Raw genomic sequence first — 22,260 nt, forward strand, 5'->3', positions numbered from 1 at the left:
ACTGGTTACACTTTTTGCCCACCGTATTTGGTTACATTAGTAGATACTGTGAGAAGACGATGTATAGGACGTGCTTGAGCAGTTTAACTCAGTATTAAAGTTACTCTAATTGTACTCTCTGTCACTTAACGCACATTTAAGAACAAATATTTTCCTTCCTGCGATGATAACCAACTGTAAGCATCGATGACAATACACTAGATACGATGGCATGGCGAGAAATTTACGCGATCCTAAACAAATTCCCCAAAATTTATTGCCCTTCTTAAAGGTGTGTGTGTGTGTATTTAATTATGGCAAAGCACACGAGGGCTATCTGCCTAAAGGGAGGGATGCCTTTCGTGGAGGACTTTCTAAGGGAAACTGGCTCGTATACACGTTACACATGGGGAAAACCACGAAAACGCCCATGCAGCCAGCCCGTTCGCGGGATTCGAACCTCAGACCGAATTACCAGTGTTCAGCGTCTTTACCGCTCGGCCGCTGAGGTTTGCGCATGTGAGTGAGGGCATTTTACTTGAACGTGTCATGTTCTCATGAGTTCGTATTTCTAGGGAAATAGAGTATTTCAAGATCTGCTTATTGTTAAACTAAAACGTTAGGAATTCTAAATTTTTTCCCTTTAAATTGTGGTTCATTTTTATAAAATGAAGTGCCGGAACTCATCTTATTTAGGGCTCTGGTGCACTCCGGCTAGAATTGTAATTTGTCTTAAAAGTTGAGAAGTGGGCTCCGGCGCAATTTAAGCACTGAGTTGATATGAGAATAGTAATTACTACAGATTACAGTGATATGCAAAATTAAATTTTCGAACAAAATTTTAGGTGTACATTGGTAAATAAAATTAATGCTATTTATGCAATACATGCAAATTATCTTTAATATTAATCCCATGTAAAATTTGTATGCTAGAAAGAAAAGTGCAGCCGAATTTGTTAATTAATGTGTTTTAGGCCACCTGTGAAGGCGATATGCATTTTGGACGCATCCAGGAGCTGTAAATGGCATGTTTTCTGTACATTTGACGTAATGGTGGATGGCTGCATGACGGAGGCAAACTATTGCCTCATTATTTCAGAATGGCTTCCTTGTCTCGACTGGCAGCGCAGCTTTATGTGTTAGATTTAGCGTTTTACTCTGCAGTCTCTTTAGAGCGCGTCTATACGCAGTGATAAGAGGTCGTATGAATTTTGCTCCCACATTTTGCTTCACGGTGAACGGAATATTCAGCCTTACAAGAGATTTTTTTGTATCTGCAGTTACAGCAAAGCACTAGGACTTCAGTAGTGTAAGTTTCATCATTATTCACTGATTATTTAATTAATTTTCTAAGTATTACTGTACCGGCTTGTGTTCCTGACCGTTGTTACTTTAACACAGTAACGCGGTTACCTGACCCTCCTTCCTTCTGCTGATAAGAAAAAGGAACTTCAGCATTCTCCCCTCCTCTCAGTCTCGGACACAGGCAGGGCAGGGGTGCGCTTGTAATCGAATACTACTCTAAATCCACCCCTTCCAAATTCGCTTTTATTTATTTTTTTTTCTTCAAAACAAGAAGGAAAAGATTGTCAACCGCCATCTTTGGCCACATAAGAGTAGTAATCATCTTACGACTGTCAGTGTATTTGATTTTTTTTTTTTATTAGTACTACACATCATTCGTGCCAAGTGCGTGTTTGCATTCAGCTCAAGCAGTATTTTCCTCTATTAGTGCTACAGTGCAATTCCTCATCAAGTTCATATCTGTGAAAGTGTGTGCATTGCTTATTTTGAAAGAGATTTTAACGCTTACGAAGTATTTATCTCTTACATACCCCAGTCCGAACTAGTGCTATAGCACATACTCAATATATGTAAAGAAGATTTTTGAAATTTCACCATACATCTACTTATTCATTATTAATACCGGAAGTTTGTGCATCGTGTTCTCGCAGTACGGTACATACTTTATCGGCAGTGTATGCGATTTGATTGTACATCTCCTCATTCAAGTTTAATGCTACGAAGAGCTCCAGTATTAATCATATTATTCAGTGCTTTGATATAGTGCGTGTGAATATTATTCAGTACTTAGGGCAGTGAAAAGTGCGTGTATTGTGCTCAAGTATTCATCTTTTTTTTTTTTTTTTTTTTTTTCAGTGTACAGAGCGCGTAATTTTTATTCAGTGCTTACCGTGAGTGTGTGCATACGTTATTGCTCTTTCTTTTTCTTTTTTTTTAATTTTTTCTTTCATAGTGCTACAGTGCAAACTCAATATTTATGCAAGATAATTTATTTGTGAGATATCTTCATCCATCTCCTAATCAATTTTTCAGTGCTGTGAAAGTATAGTGTTTTTGCAGTTATCTCATCTTATAGTGCTATAGTGCATACTTTACTGTCAGTTTATGTGATTTGATTGCGCATCTTCTCCTTCGAGTTTAGTCCTAGTGTGTGCATCGTGTTCTAATAGTCATTTTGTTATTATTCAGTGCTGTGTAATAGTGTGCGTGATTATCAGTCTGTGCTTACTTAGAACTGTTTAGTATATAAGGTTAAAGTGTGTGCGTCACATTTTTTATAAAACAAATAAATAAATAAATATATATATATATTTTCCTCTTATAGTGCTACAGCCCATACTCAATATACAAGAAAGTCTATTAGCTTATGAGGTTTCATTATACATCACCTCATCCACTTTAGTGCCGTGAAAGTGCACACATTGTGTTCTCGCAACTATCTAATCTATTATTGCTACGGTACATGCTTAGTACTCTAGCCCAAGTGCATGCGATCTGATCGTGCATCTCCTCATTCAAGTTTAGCGTCGTGAAGTGTGTTCATTGTGTTCCGCTACCTTTCCTTACAGTGCTATCGCGTAAACTGAGTATTCCTGGAATATTGCAGGTGCATGTGTATCCATCATTCATCTCATCATTCGTTTTCTATGCTCTGAAAGCATCTTCATTGTGTTCTCTTACTTACTATGCCTTCGGATACTCCCTCATCACCAGCGGGCACGGAGCATAATATTCAACATTCTCCCCCTTATGTTAAAGGTGCTGCTAGCACATCGACACCTAACTCCAGGTTGGAAGCAATTAACCACATCTGTAACCAACTCCAGTTATTCATCTTACAAGCAAAGGAATCTCGCAGACTAAACGCTTCTGAAAGAAAGCAATTTACATCTTTTGTGAACACCGTTCGCATAACGTTAACGGAACAAGAGGTTTATCTCGCCCAGCTACAGGGACAAGTCTTGGCTCTGCAACAACAGCAACTCGCACACAGTTTACAGCCATCTCACGAGAATCCTCAACATTCCGAGTCTTATCAAGCAGTGGAATCCTCAGCCCCAGAAGAACAGTCCACAAAAGAATATTCCTTCACTGAGGTGACACGAAAGAAGCGGAAAACTTCTCCACCTTCAAGATCTTCTCCAGTTCTATCGGAGCACTTTCTATTATTAAGGTCAAAGAACTCCACACGGACACCCGAAGGGATTAAAGCTCAACTTTCGGCAGATTTGAAACCCTCCCAGCTAGGGATCACTTTAGTGCAGATTCGGCCGACAAGGTCCAGAGAGCTTCTCATCCGGTGTCGAGAAAAAGCTCACCTGCTACGCCTGAAACAGGCAATCGAGGACAGGCCAGCACTACTTGAGATACTTGAATTTCGGGAGCCCAAGCCAAGAAGGGAAAGTGTAATTATTTTTGGAGTACCTGAGAATCTAGGAAAAGAAGATCTAACAGCAGCACTTGTAGACCAACTGCCCAATTTCAATCCCAGTGCTTTTCAAATACGAGCAAGCCGTTCCGGGCAAAGCGGAAGGAAAAACTGGGTGATAGACACAGACCCTAAGTCGGCAGAACACATAGTTAAGCTAGGCTGTCTTTTAGTGGGTTTTGAGTCTTGTCCTCTCCGTCCGTACATTAGGATCATACGCTGTTACAGCTGCCAGGAGTTCGGTCACTATAGCAGAAACTGTAAAAACGCTCCAGTTTGCGCGAAGTGTGGTAACAGCCACCCGACGCAGGAGTGTAGCTCGGAAAAAGTGAGTTGCACTAATTGCTGCAGTAGTAATTCTGAAAAGGGGACCTCTTTCAGCACAGATCACCCAGCTACTTCAAGTTCCTGCCCAGTGTATGGAGCCCATTTCGAGAGTCTGAGAAGGACCACTGCAAAGAACTAAACCAAGATGACACTAAACAAACATATAGCAGGTCTTCGATTTTTACAGTGTAACTTGCAGAAGTGCTATGCAGCAACCATAAATACGCTGCAAGTAATGACACATACTGCTGCCAATGTCGGAATCTTCTAAGAGCCATACGTTTACAACGGAGTGATTCCTAGTGTTCCAACACACAGCAGAACGTTTCTCTCAAAGAATCAGCTAGCTGCGATTATTTACAGTGGCCCTCTCTCCCCTCTCCTAATGAAAATCACAGAGCATACAGTCTCCATCAGACTAGACACTAGTAATTGCAGCATTGATATTATTGCTGTGTATCTACCCCCGAGCGAAGATATTACCTCTCTATTAGAGTAACTTAATTCTAACCTTCTAACTGGGGCATCACACTGTATGTAACTGGGGCATCACACTGTATGTAACTGGGGCATCACACTGCAGGAGACTTTAACGCCCCCAGTCAACTATGGGGTGCTGACTCGGAGAACCGAAGGGGAATTGCGGTACTCGAATTCTTGGACAGTAAGCATTTCATTGTCATCAACACTCAGGACTCACCGCCTACCTTTGAAACATCTAGAGCTCGAGGTTGGCCAGATCTAACAATATCAACTCCCAATACAACTCCGTACATACACGATTGGACAGTGAGTGACCTGCCGTAACTCAGTGATCACAAAATTATTACCTACAGGCTGGATACTCCTATAGACTACATAATAAAGAAAAGATTCAAAACGGCATTTGGAGGACATTCCGTTTTACGGGAACACATTCGAGCGCATGTAGAGAAATTTATCAAAGATTTCAACAACTGCCAGGACAGAAACTCCTTAGATAATCTCTACGACTTACTAGTTACAAAAATAGAGCAAGCCGCCCACAAAGCATATCGTTTGAAATCTGTAAAGGCAAAACACTCGATATCCTGGTGGTCACCAGAGCTTAACATAGAGAGGAGCAGAGTTCGAGCACTTCGCAGAAAAGCTCAATCCACGGTAGATCCATATCTATGGCAACTCAAAATGATAACATACAATAAAGCCAGAGCTTTATATAAAAGAAAAATTAAAGAGGCCAAGTTAATGTCATGGAGAACTTACTGTAGTAATGTCACTAAGGCCTTTGGACCTACTCAAAGATAACATGTAACAAGGTGTTTCGTCCTACGACCCTTTCGCCTATGATGAATAGCACTGCCTCATCCAACATCGAAGTAATCAGTGAGATCATAAATGCAGTTTTTCCTAATGATGATGAAGAGGATTTCTTAGAGGAGCAAGAGGAAACGAGAAAAACCTACAGTATGAAATTTCGCCAAGTTACCAGAAGAGACGAACTCCCTCCTACGCAAATGGAAGTGGATAACATCATACGTACTCTGACACCCAAAAAAGCTCCAGGTCCGGATGGAATTGATAATATCATCATTAGAGAGATACACCGGGAATTCCCAAAACTATTCCTTGCGCTCATTTCAGCTTGCTGGAAACATCAGTACTTTCCTAAAAATATGAAGTTGGCAGAAGTGGCGTTATTCCTAAAATCAGGCAAAACTCCGGCAGAACCTATATCTTACAGGCCAGTCTGTCTACTGCCAGCGCTCGGTAAGGTATTGGAAGAGTAATTCTTTACAGATTGGACTTCTTCCTGCAAAGGAACAACGCCCTGGATCCCAACCAATATGGATTCCGAATGGGCAACTCAACTGAACATGCCATAAAAGACTTAATGGCCACTATCAAACAGAACAAGGATAACAATTTGCACTCACTGGCAATAGCCATTGACATCAAGGGAGCCTTTGACTCCCTTTGGTGGCCAGACGTAATAAATTTGCTGCACAACATGGCGTGCCCAACAGCCATTATTACCATCCTTCGCTCGTACCTTCAAGATCGAAGTGTACAAGTAACATCAGACAGCGGCATTTATGTCAAAAATGTCTTTAGAGGATGCCCACAGGGGTCATGCCTTGGACCAACACTGTGGAATATAGTGGCAAACTCGGCATTTCGTCAGTTTGAGAGCGTAGAATACGCTCGAATCATAGCCTATGCGGACGATTTTATGCTAGTTGTGGCAGGAAGGAGTAACCTCGAAATGAAATCTCAATACTCTCTTGATCTGTTCTCCCAATGGGCCAGAGCACATAAGCTTCAGATTTCGGCAGAGAAAACTAAAGCTTTGCTCATAGGACGCAGCAGGCAGCTAAGACGCAACCCAAGCATTAAACTCCATGGGATACCGGTAAAATGTTTCCCCCAATTGAAATATCTTGGGCTATTACTCGACAACAGACTTTCTTGGATGCCACATGTCAGGAATCTTAAGACTCGAATTAGCATCCTAAGCAACAACATGAGACGCATGATTTCACATAAATGGGGTATCTCATCTAAGCTACTAAAAATTTGGCATAGAACCATTACAGAAAGAGTAATAACTTATGGAGCAGCAATCTGGGGTGGCGAACTTACCTCTCATATGAAAAGATCCCTGCTCTCTATTCAGAGACAGCAGCTACTTCAAGTATGCAGGGCCTACCGTACCACGTCAACACTAGCCCTACAACAACTAGCAGGAATTCCTCCCCTAGATTTGATAGTAGAAAGGGAGGCAGCTGTCGTAAGGGTTACCAGACTGGGTCAAACTTCAACACTCTGGGGTCATAGTTATCACCACTCGGACTACGAGGAGCAAAACAACTGCAATAACTTTCATCCAGCAGCTTTTAATCTCTCTGACGGTATCAGTATAAACCACCAACCAATTCAGAGGTACAGTAATAACCTTTTCACAGATGGCTCCAAAACTGAGAACGGCACGGGCAGCGCCTTCTGTAGACTAGAAAATGGAGTTGTAACATTCGAGTGGAAAAGGAAATTAGGCTCGAACAACTCGGTATACCAAGCAGAGCTTCTAGCTATCAGTGCTGCAATTAGATATGCGAACACATGTCAACAGGAGAAATTCTCCATACTCAGTCATTCGGCATCAAGTCTGGCGGCTATCGCAAGTCAAAATAGCCGGAGTCCATTGGTATACAGAATTCAGAAACAGCTTCTGACAATGCCTATTTCGCAAAGACCCACTTTAAAATGGGTTCCCGCTCACACAGGGATTTAAGGCAATGAAGCCGCTGACCTACTGGCCAAGCAGGCAGCCAACTGCACAGATATATTAGAAAGACCAACTAAACTTCCTTGGTCTCATATTAAGCGAACAACTTTGACAAGTCTGCTACAAAATTGGCAAAGTAGATGGACAGAGGCAGAGGTAGGACGAAGGACATTTCGCTTACTGCCAAAAGTTAACATGGAAATAAAGACCCACTGTGCTAGCCTAACACAGTTCTTGACAGGTCATGGACCATTCCCAGTATACCTGAACAGATTCAGACTTAGGGATACTCCTTTCTGCGAATGCGGAGAAGAAGGCGACTCGGACCATTATTACTTCCATTGTGTACATACAAGAACCTGGCACTTGAAGAAACCAGCGGACTGTGCCTGGGCAATGTGGACGACTAACACACTCAAAAACAGAATAGCCCTTGATAAAATAGAGAAAATCTCAGAACACTGCCTAAGCAGAAACAACCGTGGATAATATTATAATGTTTCAAAAGTTCAGAACTTAAAACAGATAACCAGAATAATGCTTAGTGCCTTGCAGTTAACAATATGTAAAAACTGTTATTAGTTTATAATATTCAACCTTGTTACTCTGGAGTCTTCCCCGCCGTGATGGTATATAATTCCGTTTGGTTCATGTCCGTGGTCGGAAGCCATCATAGCGGTGCACTCACTCACTCTGCAGTCTGCCGTCAAGTAGAAACGACTGTAGTGATTCCGGAGCTGTGAAAATAAGGTAACGAAAAGAGAGGCTGAATGACGTCGGCTTGACTAGCGAATCCTCATTTGCGTAGATGACATAATTCAGTTTCTTTCACCGAAGTAGAAAATTACTGTTACGGGAAACTGAACTTTTATTGAATACTGTTGTGTATCCTTCTATATCGTAAGACAACAGGCAATGAAATATTAATTACAATATAACGAGAAAAAAAAAACATATTTCAAGCGCTTACACTATTGGAAAAAAAAAAAAAAAAGAAACGAGTACAAAACTTGAGTATAGAAATTACAAAAAAAATGGAAGAAGGTAGTACTATTCATAAAATGAGCAGATACCGGTCGAATGTCGCAGTAAAAATTCTGAAATTTTTGGTTCTAAATAAAAGGCAAAAAATGTAAACCTCTCGCAATAGTTGTAAAGCAAACCTACGCCTTTGTTTAGATTTTTAAATAAATTAGATTAAGTTTCATGAGCATTTAGCTGTAATATATGAAAATTTTGCAAGAATGTATTGCGGAAGAATGAGTGTTTAAAAATTGGGGGTACGTTTTATTGCATAAGTCTGTAGTTAGAGAAAACAAAGACAACAAAAAACTTCGCGTTGTCTTCGATGCATCATTAGATGCTGAAGGTAAATTGTCATTGAATGATTGTTTAGATTAATACGTTTCTTTCTATTTCAAACATATTTTCTGTGTTTAAAATGATGTAAATATGAAGTTCTGGCTTTTTAAAAATCTAGCTGCGGTTATTGAACTTTCATGAACTCCAACACGTGGATCTTACATGAATTTTGGCCACCCCTGTATAAAATATGTATTTGTAGCAAAAGTAGTAGATCTGTCAGCTTCCATTCTATTTTCATGGATGCCAGCACTAGACAATTTGTCGACTAATTCCTGCAATACGAAGGCTATTTAAAGAACGGACTGGTAAGACAAAATTTTGAACATGAATTCTTTTAAATGTGAAAATTTATTTTTAAGCTGCATTCATGCGCAGCCATCTTTCGAGCTGCATATGTAATTTTAGGTCCCTTGCCCTCACAGACTGCTAGTTATTAATATATAAAACATTTAGGTTGATCTAAATAATGCATTGCGCAGTCGTAATTTTGATTTTGCGCAACTGTACCAAAAATCAGCAGTAACATGTTTTGCAGCTTGTCAGTTCTCTCTCCGGAACTTAACTAATGAAGAAATAGTATAGTTTGGTTTAGGTACTTACAATGAATATGCAACATCATTTCGAGCGCTCTGAATTCAGGAAGAATTCCATATAACGCTTTTACAGTGCAAATACCAAATTATGCTTGCTCAATGTCTGATACTTTACAGTGTAAAAATCAGCTCTCCAATTTCAGAGATTCAGCATAATTTTATAATTTATTAATTTTTGAAGTTTTATATGCTCTTTTATTTTGTTACTGAGAGTAATCTTCAAAAATGCTTTTCAGAATTTTATTTTGATAATGTGGTTAATGTTTCCATTCAGTATAAATAGAAATAATCGATTGAGAAACTTAGAAATGCAATGGGCGATCAGCATTACGAAAAGTCTTCATCAATAAGAAAACAGGAAAATACGCCTAACGTACGAAAACTCCATAGCAAACAAAAATTCTTTATATTGGAACAATGTTACATCCTTGCAGATGAGTAGAAATTTAATATATTTCAGTCTGATATACGAATTACTTTGTGGCGAAAGTCGAATGAAGAACTGAATCCAAGAAACGTATTGCTTTTAAGGACATAGGTGGTGACTTCGAGATGTTTATCTGCCTCTGCGATAGCAAATTTTCTTTTTATGTAAAATAATATGAATCAGTATAAATATATGTGTATTCTTAATGAAAACTCAAGCGTATCAGCAAGAAAAGTCAAAATGCAAAATCGATTAAAATTTTATCAGGATAACAATCTTAAACATACAGACCTCAACGTTCGTTTGTGGTTATTACGCAACTGTTCTGAAATTATCAAAACTCCTCCATATTCTCCAGACTTAATTAAGTCTAGTGAGCATGTATGGAGTGAGTTGGAAAAAATAATAAGAAAGCATGATATTTCTTAACTCTATTAAAAGTAATTCTTACAGAGGAATGGAAAAAAAATGGAATACTCTAACATATATATATAAAAAAAAAAAAAAAAAAAAAAAAAAATGTTGACCCCAATCCAAAGCGCATGAAAAGTATAATTTTATCTGAAAGAGTTCAACAAAATATTGAATATCCCATTATTTTCATCCTTTTATTAAATTTGTAAAGACATTGAGAGAAATGAAAAATTTGCAACTCGAACCACGAACCCCTGAAATACGGGCTCGGTATTCTGACCACTATACCACGAAGGCGGGAGAAATACCTTACGAAGAGCCTGAATATTTACACGAGTTAATTTTCAGAACGTTTTGAATAAATTATTTTATTTTCCAGAAAGTTTTGAACAATTTTGTTTTCAAAGCAAGCTTGCTTTAAAAAAAGATGATCGATACCATAGGTGAAAGGAAAATAAACTCCACTAACATTTGGTACGCGATAATTGCAATTAAAATTGAAAACCACAAGTGTCAGAAAACAAATGTAAGCTGCTGTTATCTCTTTAAAAAATTGTTTGGCAGGCGTTGTTCTAAAATAGAAAAAAACTCAGACATTGTTTCTAATAAAACAATCTTAACTTAATTGCTAAATCCTTTTGCTGATTGCAGAATTGCATAACATTTCCCCACATTCTAGTTGTTAGATTAATAAATTTCGTAATTAAGCTCGAATTTCATATATCAGTTCCTCAGAGTTTTAAAGCATCTATCGATATTTCCATTCATTAACAGAATCTAAGGGATTTTAAGTTTTGATTAAAAAAAATTAATGCAAAAAACTTAAAAATTCTCCATTATCAAAATTTTTCGAATCCTGCATTTAAACCTTTTTTTCATCTAAAATTATTTAAAACGCTCCTACAGGCGACGAAATTAAAACATTTGAAACTTTTAATGTTAATAATGACTAAGCTGCATTAACATCTAAAAAATTTTTCAAATATCTCAAATTTTGTTGATTTATACCAGCTTCTTTTGAACCATTGAGTAAGAGATACTTAATTATTGCTTTTTTGTTTCCTCACATCGCGTTTTATGTTATCGCATTTCACTTTTTCTTTCAGTTTTGTTACCACAACTATCTGAGCATGCGCATAATCCAATCAGACAATTACTTTCACGTGACTAAAAAAAATTCTTTAAAAATTTGACAGCTTTTATAAGAAGAGTATCATCTCAAGACGGAATAAATTCCTCATAATCTACTTCGCATTTATTAGCGGGATGTTCCTCCAACTGTTGTAAAACTACTGTTATCTTTCTGTCGTCTGGTTTTATGTTCAAATAAGTTATGTGATGTACGTCATTAATAGTACGTTGTTATAACCATATATTGGTATAATTATCAGAGAATACATAAGTACGTACTCTCTGATGGTTACATCAACTAAGCCTAAAATAATAAAGTGGTCCATTCAGCCGGAATCAACCACACAGAAGGACCAAATTTTCATAGTTTTTAAACTTTTACTTTGTTTTTTAGAAAATAGTTGTTGATTATAAAATCCCAGAAAAATACAAATTATTTTGAAATATTTTATTAATACATGAGATGAAATTTTTTATCACTCACTGAATCACATAAATGGAATAGAAACAACTAAACAATAAATTAATTCCTTGAAAACAAAATGCATTGATTTCAATTTGCAAAACAGAAAAATAAATTGAAACATGAATACTTTTAGAATTTTAGCATTCTGAAATCAAAAGATACATTTTATAGTATAAACACTATCCTATGTAATGCGTGCTATTTTTTATGGTGCATATCATCTGGATTTCATGAAACATTTCGAATAATCAAAAGTAAACCTACCTGTACACTATGTACAACATTATGGCTTTGAAAATATTCTAACCTTTTTAGTAAAAATTTCCTGGAGCTAATGCATTCAAACTGATTATAACATAAAAATTAGTCTTAGTGTTGTCTGATTTTAATTCATACTATAAATACACGTCATATGACTCAAAAAGATACAAAATGAAATATACAAATAAAAACTGAAATCTAAAGATAAAAATTGGTCATTTTTTTAAAGTTAACTATTCACATTTCTGTTTCAATAAAAACAGTCGTCAAAAGTTTTATTCATACTTCATCTATACAATAACACAAAAACATCATATAATAATTAAAAAAAAACTAGTTCTTGCGCACGAAAACAGAGCAAACAGTCGGAATAAGCACAGATAAATTATGAACTATAAATATTGATTTACATGTTATTGAATTATATGTAAATCGATTTCAATCTGAAATAAAATTATCTTACATACTACAAGCTACTTTTAAAATGAAACGTTTGCTACTAATATGGGATTAAAGGTATTTTGTTTCGTCACTGAAATCGGAATTTGATTTCTTAACTAAATTTATAGTACCTACTGAAGGGCAGTTTGAATATTAAAATACACAGGAAATTTAGATATTAAAATACACACAGGAAACGAAAATTTATATATTATACTCACCATCAACGACTGAAAAATAATTTTTATGGCAAGATGTTGAAACTTAAAGCTAAGTTCTAATAAAGCATAAGGAATAGAACTAAAAACCATTTTGACAGTTATAGTAAATATTCAAACTCTTAAAAATTTATTTTGTGTTACGATTTATTTATTTCTCATAGTTAATGTCGGGAGAATGTATAAAAGTATCTCAGCATGGCTAGCGTCATAGAATTTAATCACCGTTCCCACAGGACTGGAATACTTTTCAGAGCCCATGTCCTGAATGGTCCGACAAAGCCCAGATCTGACATTATTTGGATTTTATCTACGCAATAATTTAAAAAGAAATCGTTTATACGAAGGTGATCACTTATCTGTAGCACCTGGAAGGAAGGATCCAGCATGGTCGTCTTCAGACTGACACTTTCGTCATCCAACGTATATTGTTGGATATCATAAACTGGATCTGAGTTCTGCAATCAAGCCGTATTTAACAAATGAACGGCATGGGTGATGGACTTAAAGAACTGTAGAAGTGAGAAGCACACGTGAAGAGGTTCTGCATAACAGAACTTCTATTAAGAAGACTGGCTTAAAAGTAAAACATAGAGGAAGTGGAGTTTAATGTTAATTGATTATTTTAATACCAATGACAACATTAATGTTAACTTAATACCGCATGTTACTGTTAACTCAATTCAGTTTGATTATTTAACAAGATTAAGTTCAGTTTGAATATTTATCAAGTTTCAGAAAAATATAATGCAAATCGGAGTAATCTAACATATCTGGACATCTGAGATTTTTTAAAAATATTTACAAAATAAAAATGAAATATCCCACATTAGTACAAGCTCTCAAATATGCTAAGAACATATTTAAAGGAATATGAGTTATACCACATTAGTAGAGGCTTTTATGTATGATAATAAAGTGCAATAAAACTGAATATTAAATTATTGAAATATTAATGTATATATTTAAGTCGAAATATGAAAAATCTAAAAACATTAAGAAGTTGTTAAATATTTCCAAATCAGTTATGCTTTCGAATATTTAAAAATTATCAAACGGAATTATAGTACAAATTACTGCGAACAATAAATATTTAAAATTAGACACAAACCACAAACAAAAACCATCTTTAATTTAGTGTAGATTTAAAAACAAAATACACGCCAAACTAAGGTTGCTTTTCTCGCTTAACTTAAAATTTTACATTGGCGTGTTTCTCTTTCAATTTGAATAAATATTCCTTTTCTGTCACTACAATTGAATATTAATTTTTTATGAGTATTAGAATTTCCTTACAAAGCAAAAAGGATTTTTAGAATATATTTTGTTTTGATAATTTTGAACAATAATTGTATGAAATGGCCAAGAACATTTTATCATTTTTGTAGAAATAATGACTGATACTGAAAAATCTTTGACAGAATTTGAGTCATTCTAAAATAAGAAACTCGAAATAGCGTGCAATCGGTAAGAGATTTTTCGAAACATTTTATATCTTATTACACTATGTATAAATATTTTCAGGATAACTAAAATAGAAATACATAATGCATTTCTTATATTAAAACAAATTTTGGGGTTATTAATTAATTAAAATGCTTTACTGAAGCAAAAATGAATTAAAACATTCAATGAATGAAGTTATTATTTATTTATTTCTATAAAGAAATTCAAAATTAATTTTACGTATCATTGCTTCCATAACAAACTACAAAATGTATAACCATTTCTTTCATGAATAAAATTTATTGAAAAATCACTGAAATTACCTAGCTGATGAACGATTTAAAATTAGTTTTTTTTTTCAAGTATATTTTAGAAATAATAAAATATTAATAAATAAATATGGTACTATTCCATTTCGAGAGGCGTAAAATAATTGCAGCGAAAATGTATGCGTATGCGCAAAAGCGCCAAATCTAGTAAACACGCCCATTTAACAGCGCGCCAAATCTAGCGCACGCGCTGATTTCAGATTGCGTAAGTTTATATAGTTCTATATTTCTTAAGAATACTAGTTTAATTTTTAAATCCTCTTTTGATATCCTATGGATTTAACAATTTGGGAATTGCCCATGACGAAAAATCTGCAATAGAATTTTGGGTAAAGTGCAGAATCACCCACTGCTTGACGCGTTTTTAAGAATTTCACATACTCGGTATCCATGTACACATCGACCTATTTTCACTTTAAAAAAAATCCCAGAATTGCACAAAAATGGCAATGCGCACAACCTTGACTTTATCTATGTACACATCAACCTATTTTCACTTAAAAAGTAAAAGAAAATTGAGGAAAATCCAATTGTTTTTACCCTTGTAAAAAGCGGCAAACAAATAAGTGAGCGATTCTGCACTTTAACCGAGAATTTTTTCAAAGAAAAGGCATCATTCATTATAGAAAATTATGTTTGAACAACCAACGAGATGAAATTATGCTTTAGCGATAACTTGGTAGCGAAATAGCGATGCAGGCATCCATTCAGTTATGTTTAGCAATTTTTATATAAATTATAATAATGATCTGAAATAGTTATTTACTCTTATGCTTCCATTCAGTCATGTTTAGCCTTTTTATATAAATTATAATAATAAAAATGTATTATATGAAATTAACTTTTCATCTAAATTAAAACATCAGTCTTAGATAGTTATTTACTTCCTTTCTTGCGTTAGGGTTGCCGCAATTATTTTTGGCAGCACTGGCATCAACCATAGTTTGGCGATTTTTTACTGCCCTCAAAACCGAATAGTACTATACATGGTATTTTAGAAATAATAATAATTGTTTTTTAAGTATATTTTAGAAATAAAAATAAAATTTAGAAAAAATCAACAAAGCAAAATATGAGAATTATTGGACAAATATAGAAGTACTTAATCACGCCTACGATAAAGTAAACCAAAAATATCATTATTAAACAAGAGTATATTTAAATTTAAGACGAATTTCTATCAAGAATCTAAAAATGAGAAAAATGAAAGTTACTGTACTTGCGGAGTAAGAAGAGTAAATTTTACGAGCATGATAACTTAAGTCATGCTTAAAATATAAAAATTAAAGCATAGGTTTATTTATTCAGACTACACAAAAATAAATCTGATATTTATACATTATACTTAGCATATAATTTTAAAAAACCTAAAAGGGATCTTCGTAAATATGACATTTAACGTTTATAGTATATTGAAATGCCTAAAGAACCGAAATATTTTCCAGAAAAGGTCCTTATTCAAATTTCCAGAGAGGAAACACTAACTTTCGAAATGTTTCCCATATAATTATTAGTATAATTTAGTTATTTATCAGACAACTTCCTTTGACACAAATGAGTCAAAAGACAAACACTTTCACATTGTTGTTACAACAGAATTGCATTATTATGAGCATGTAATAAATAGCTCTTAGTACATACATCATACAATCTTATCATTCAAAGCACCATGACAAAGCACATTTTTTTCACAAGACACTCTAGTGAACGCACTTTTTAATACTAGACAATCTCGGTACTGGTTCAAATATCTGAGAAAAAGGACTAACTGAAGTGAATTGTTTCCTTAATACATTGGTTAATTTTAAAAAGTACACTAATTCCAAGTTTCAGGGTCCACATGTTGCAAATGTTGGCTAAGTTTTGTCAGTAAGCTGGAATTTACCTAAACCTATAATACCAATCCATTATTCTCAAGTTGCAAAAGTCTCTCAAATTGATTTTTTTTATCGTAGTATAATCATTGTACTTTAAGAACGATGAGCATTATGGGAGCCATCAATCACTTAAAAGTATATTTCCCGACAAACAGAACTACATGCTGGTGGCACATGGAAGTTCTTCCAACTAAGCACTTTCTCCAGCTGCTTCTGGAATACAAAAAATCCAAAAGACTAGAACTAAAACAAATAAATAAATAAATAAACGTCGTGACATTTTAATTTTCTGGCACCCCGAACTTGGCTGGCGTCGGGATCATTGATTTACGACCTGGAATGAGAGAAGCTTGTGCTTTGTTCTGCATTTTCGGAATGTTACTAATACCGGAGTGAGAAGTTGGCGATAAAAGAGTGGCCTCAGAGAGTGGCATTCTTTTAGGATCTTCAGTTCGAGATAATGCACTCCTTGGCTTTGTAGCACTCTCAACGGTCTGTTTTTGCGAAATACCATAGCTCTTTTGGGGAACAGGTAATCCTTTGGCATGCCTGGGAGAGCATGTTTTCTGAGCTAATGCTAAGGAACTTGGTCTTCTTGCTGCAGGAGACGTGGAACCTTCTTCATCATTTAATTTTTCGAACGTCGAACTTCTGCTTAAGGGTGATTTGGGTGAAGGAGTTTGAGATGATTGCCTAATGAAAGAAATAAAATAATATTTTTAAAAAACAAGAAGTTATATCATTGAATTGCTTATCATATGACTTTATTTCTTACTATATACAGCACATCAATTTACTAATTAAAAATAATTAAGACACAATAACACGCCGAACAAACACTAATTCAGAAGTCAAACAACAAAAAATCAGCGTTATATTTTCGAATTTTCACAGGACTAGTTTCGATGGTTTTACCGAACCACCTTCCTTCATAGGCTGCAAATGGATCTATTTGCGCTTTTGCAGCCTATGATTTTTGAACATTTAAATAATTGTATTACACTTTCTCGGTATGAGGACAATGTTAAAAAGTACTGAAGAGCATGTGAACTAATGGCTCAAGCACTAATGTTTGGCACTTGTAAAATAAATACATTTTAGAACTACAAATTTGTGTAACCTTTTAAATATAGTTTAAATGCAAAAAGATGTAAAAAAAATGTATTGAGACACTTTTAAAATGAGAAATTTAAGAAATACTATATAAAAAGCATGGATAAAATTTCACTTACTACCATTTTTAAGATTATAATTTGAATAAAAGGCTATTTTTCAAACAAAGACGAGAAATAAAAATATTTCGGTTGATGAGCGAAATTTGGTAATAAGTTGTAAAGTTCCTCACTTTGTAAATGTTAAGTTACAGTTGAACGTGAAGAATCATAAGAAATGATAAGCGAATAATCGCTTGAGTTCGTGTGACAGAAAACAACAAAATGGAAGGGTAAATAACCCTTTATTATTCAAATAAGATTTAACAGAACTCCGTCTTGGAGTGTACAATAAAAGCCGATACTTGGGCTTGAACTTAAGAGGCTAAGAATTAAACTAAAACTAACCTAAACTAAAGAGATCTAGCCGAAGCTATCAAGATTCTAACCGAGTTGGCCCCTTAACGCTAATTGACTACGAAGCTATCAAGGTTATATAGTTTAAATGCAAAGTACGGCCGAGCGTAATGATAGCTTACGAGAGAGTTGCCTAAAAAGGCGGATGCGTGCAGACAGGACACCTGGTAACTCTCTCACTAAGACCGAAGAACTTCGCGGTTAAATACCGCTCTTCCTCATTATGTATCCAGACGTGATTCCAAAAATACGTAATGCTCTACAGTGACGCCCGAACTAAAAAGGTGTGTTGGATGAGGATTCTCCACACCCAGGATTTGGCGACTGGGTCCTTTAAAAACCCCAGTCGCCCTTTAAAAAAGGGGAGTATATAAGGTATTTCGCCCGCTTTTCTTGGCGTGCCTTCGTGGTGTGGTGGTTCTGCACGCTGGGCTGGTATTCCAGAGGTCCGTGGTTCGATTCCCGGCGAAGGCGATTGCTCATTTTTTTTATCTTGCCGGCTTTACCAAAAAATCCTAATGTCTCTACAAAGTCATTGGAAAAATGGAAAATCAGTTCGCTGTATTGGTCAAATCTTGAAGTTGAATAAGTTTATTGTTTTTAATATTATTATCAGGTTCAAGAAAACAAACAGTGTTGAGAACAATCAAAGATCAGGGCATCCAAGGATATTTAATGAATATGAAGAGAAGTATCACATAAATTTACATTCATCCAAAAACTAGCACAATAAAATTGATTTTACAATAAATACAATGGAAAAGTAGGTTTAGGAAATCTGTAAATCCTGAAACTAACAGAAATGTTTTAAGAAACATAAGCATCATGGCAGAATACCTCGGAGAATGTCTTACATTAGCAAAGAAAATCGAAAGGCTAGACTGGCATTTTCTTAAAATTACATAAAGCACAAAACAATTTTGGGGAAATGCCATTTTTTGGTAGATGAAATCTGAATATAACATTTTCGGATCGCATGCCAAGCAAAGGGTTTAGCGTACATCAAATACAGCAGTGCATATGGTGAGTTCGGTGTAGGGAACTTTGCAAATGGTACAATGAATAAATAGGTCTATCTTTGATATTCTCAAGCGAAGTTTACTGCGAACTAGTTAGAAACTTCTAGACGTTTGAAATTGTACCAGGATAACGACTCCAAGCACACAAATCATTGCAGCAAAAAATAAAAAATAAATAAAAAAAAAATATTTCCAACAAGTTTGAAAAATATATGATCGAAGAACTGGGACAATATCGATGGATCATTCTACTCAGAACTGGTCAAATTTATGCCAGATCGACTGCGAGAGATCATAAAGTGCAAAGATGGCCCAACAAGATATTAATTATCAACTTCATATGTTTTTCTTAATTCATTGGATAGTCTGCCAATACTTTCTTAAGCACATTTTTCGTAATTGATTTCTTTTATTTTAAAAGGTAATCATAACTACATCACTGTAAGATTTTTGTTCGAAGTACTATGATTTGCATTTATCAAAATGTGATATACTTCCGCTTTTGTTACATTTGTATATTTAAGTTACGTATTACGATAAAATATTGAACTTGTATTGCGTCCAAATACTTTTCTGAGTGACTGTAGTTCTATTATAATCAAACCAACTACGAAAATAATAAAAATAAAATAACAATAAAAGAAAAAATACACACAATAAATTATACAAAACATGAGTAAAAAAATACAATCAAATACACAAATTCATAAAAAACTAAATAAATTTGTTCGAAGTACTATGATTTGCATTTATCAAAATGTGATATACTTCCTTTTTTGTTACATTTGTATATTTAAGTTACGTATTACGATAAAATATTGAACTTGTATTGCGTCCAAATACTCTTTTGAGTGACTGTAGTTCTATTATAATCAAACCAACTACGAAAATAATAAAAATAAAATAACAATAAAAGAAAAAATACACACAATAAATTATACAAAACATGAGTAAAAAAATACAAATCAAATACACAAATTTATAAAAAACTAAATAAATTACATAAAATAGTAAAAATTTAAAAATAAAGTTAGATGAAAAATACATCAAATAAATGAGTAACAAAATATGATACTACTGATGGAGGAAATTCTAATATATTGTATATCTGTTTATCTGAATATTTAAGTACTTGTGCAATATTCAGGAAAAAGATTAAATTTGCATGATTAAATTTAAAAGATTAATTTTAAAGAGATTAAAGTCAACATTTTTATACTTACAAAACTGGTAAACTATGACAATGTATTTTTAGGATTTATAAGTTAGAGTATTATAAATTTCTATACTTACACAGAATCAAAGTTTTAAAATAAAAATTTTTAACCTGGAGCACAAAACTAGCAGATGAAATTGCTGAATATAATGGTACTGCTATAATTGTTATATTTGTCACATTAGTTATATTGTAGAGACATTAGGTAATTTTTGGAAGCAGAAGATAAAAAATTTGCAACGCCTTCGCTGGGAATCGAACCACGGATCTCTGGAATACCGGCCCAGCGAGCAAAACCACTACACCATGAAGGAACACTAGGAAGGAGGGAGAAATACCTTATAAACTTCCCCTTTTAAAGGGCGACTGGGATTTTTAGGGGACCCAATCGCCAAATTCTAGGTTTGGGAAAACCTCATCCAACACCCGTTTAGTTCGGGCGCCACTGTAGAGACATTAGGTTAATTGGAAAAAGCCAGAGAGATTGAAAAATTAGCAACGCCTTCGCTGGGAATCGAACCACGGACTTCTGCTGGGAATCGAACCACTACACCACGAAGGCACGCTAGGAAAGTAGGAGAAATACCTTATAATATAACTGTTAATGAATTTCCTAACCTATAAATATAAAAGCATATTGATCAAGAATTATCTTGGCTTTCTTGGATCCAATAACATTTCGGGTGATAGTATAAAGAGAAAAAAGTGTTTTAAATGAAAAAATATTTTTTGATTTAAAAAAAATCACCATAGTTTTCTCGATATTTTACGTTCTCACACTGGAGGTATTGTTCAATATAGTATTTGCATAATAGTCACAAGGTTAATTTTTTCCTTAGTATTCAAATATCAGCTTTGATCTTCAAAATTCAGCAAATAGCACATACTTTGCCTCATGTTTATTATTGAGATATAACACGAAGAGATAAACTCGTTCATTTAGTAAGAGATCTCGTAAAAATAATGGCAGGAAATAATTTATGTTAGAAAGGGAGAAATGTCCTAATATATTTTATTCAGACTTATGGCTTAAACTAAGCCTGTCTTTTCCGTGAATAAACTTTAAATCGACGAAAAAGATTATAGCTAAATCTTTTATACAACACACTATGGCTTAAGACTCTTAAATGTATATGACCTTCGAAAAGTTATTGACATCAACTGAATTTAATAGTTTCAGTTTTCATTTAATTACTTTTACCTTTACTTCTCTACCTCAGAATTTACTTCTGCATCTCTAAGGTTAAGACTATTAGAGTAAATGGAAGCAAGAGATCTTGTTTTTAGTACTACCAATCTTTACCAGAAAACGCTAGGGTAGCGAGACATCGACAGATTTTCATTTTTACGTTCATCATCAAGCTATAATTTAGTAACATAGTTTTTGATGCAAAAGAGTATGAAACCATGTGGATTGCACCAGACCAAATTTGGATAATTAGTAAATTAATTACAGCGAAGTATTAAATAAAATCTGCTTCAAGTAAGGCATACCTTCTTCGACAGCCTTCCAAGATAAATTCGCTCGCATTTACGTTATGTATAGCGAAAATGATAAAAATTTCATGCAGCCAAACCAATCTAGTAAAGGATTTGAGTTCATGGTCTTTTTTAGTAGTTGAGCATTAATACATTTTGGGAATTTTACGAACATAGTACAACTCCAGTATCCAAAGGTGATAAGTTCCAAGACATTCCGCGGATATACGAAATGACGGATATTAAAAAAAAGGAGATATTTATATAACGTATATAGTTAAGATTAAGTTTAATGAAGACAAATTATGCAAGTAAAACATCCCCCACATTAAATAATGTAATAATAAATTATTCTGTGTGCAACAATTCATTACACTTTACTCGAGCACTACTAAATAAAGTCATATAAAACAGCATATTCTCTTAGTATCGGAAAAGAAAGTAAAGTTTTCTTAGCATTTTAAGTCTAATCTACAAAAGATGAGTGAGAATTGCAGATTTTATACTATGCACTATAATATACTATTTCAAAGGATGGCAAAAGTAAGAATTAGTCATGTGCGCATCAGTAGTTTCCATATACTCGTAACAAAAAATAGCATGAAGTTTTATGGGTGTTATTGTAGTAAACAGAATTTTAAAGAGAAAAAGAGTTGTTATAACAGTCAATTATTCTTTACTTCATCACTTTGGGGTATAAAAATTT

At 34.5% G+C, this 22,260-nt stretch overlaps 1 protein-coding gene across 2 annotated transcripts in view; it reads right to left on the reverse strand.

The window, feature by feature from the left end:
• Positions 1-11,661: 11,661 nt before the first annotated feature.
• LOC118191883 (uncharacterized) overlaps positions 11,662-22,260 on the reverse strand; it is a 166,033-nt gene continuing 155,434 nt past the window's right edge. For both annotated transcript variants that reach the window (XM_085816605.1, XM_035362738.2), the window contains one exon: positions 11,662-16,965. In XM_085816605.1, the coding sequence (XP_085672731.1) occupies positions 16,554-16,965 (412 nt within the window). In that variant the 3' untranslated portion in view covers positions 11,662-16,553. The remainder of the gene's footprint in view (positions 16,966-22,260) is intronic.

This window comes from Stegodyphus dumicola, chromosome 5, assembly GCF_044657685.1.
Source record: "Stegodyphus dumicola isolate Sdum_Otavi_A_Nest chromosome 5, ASM4465768v1".
In the NCBI taxonomy this organism is placed as follows: domain Eukaryota; kingdom Metazoa; phylum Arthropoda; class Arachnida; order Araneae; family Eresidae; genus Stegodyphus; species Stegodyphus dumicola.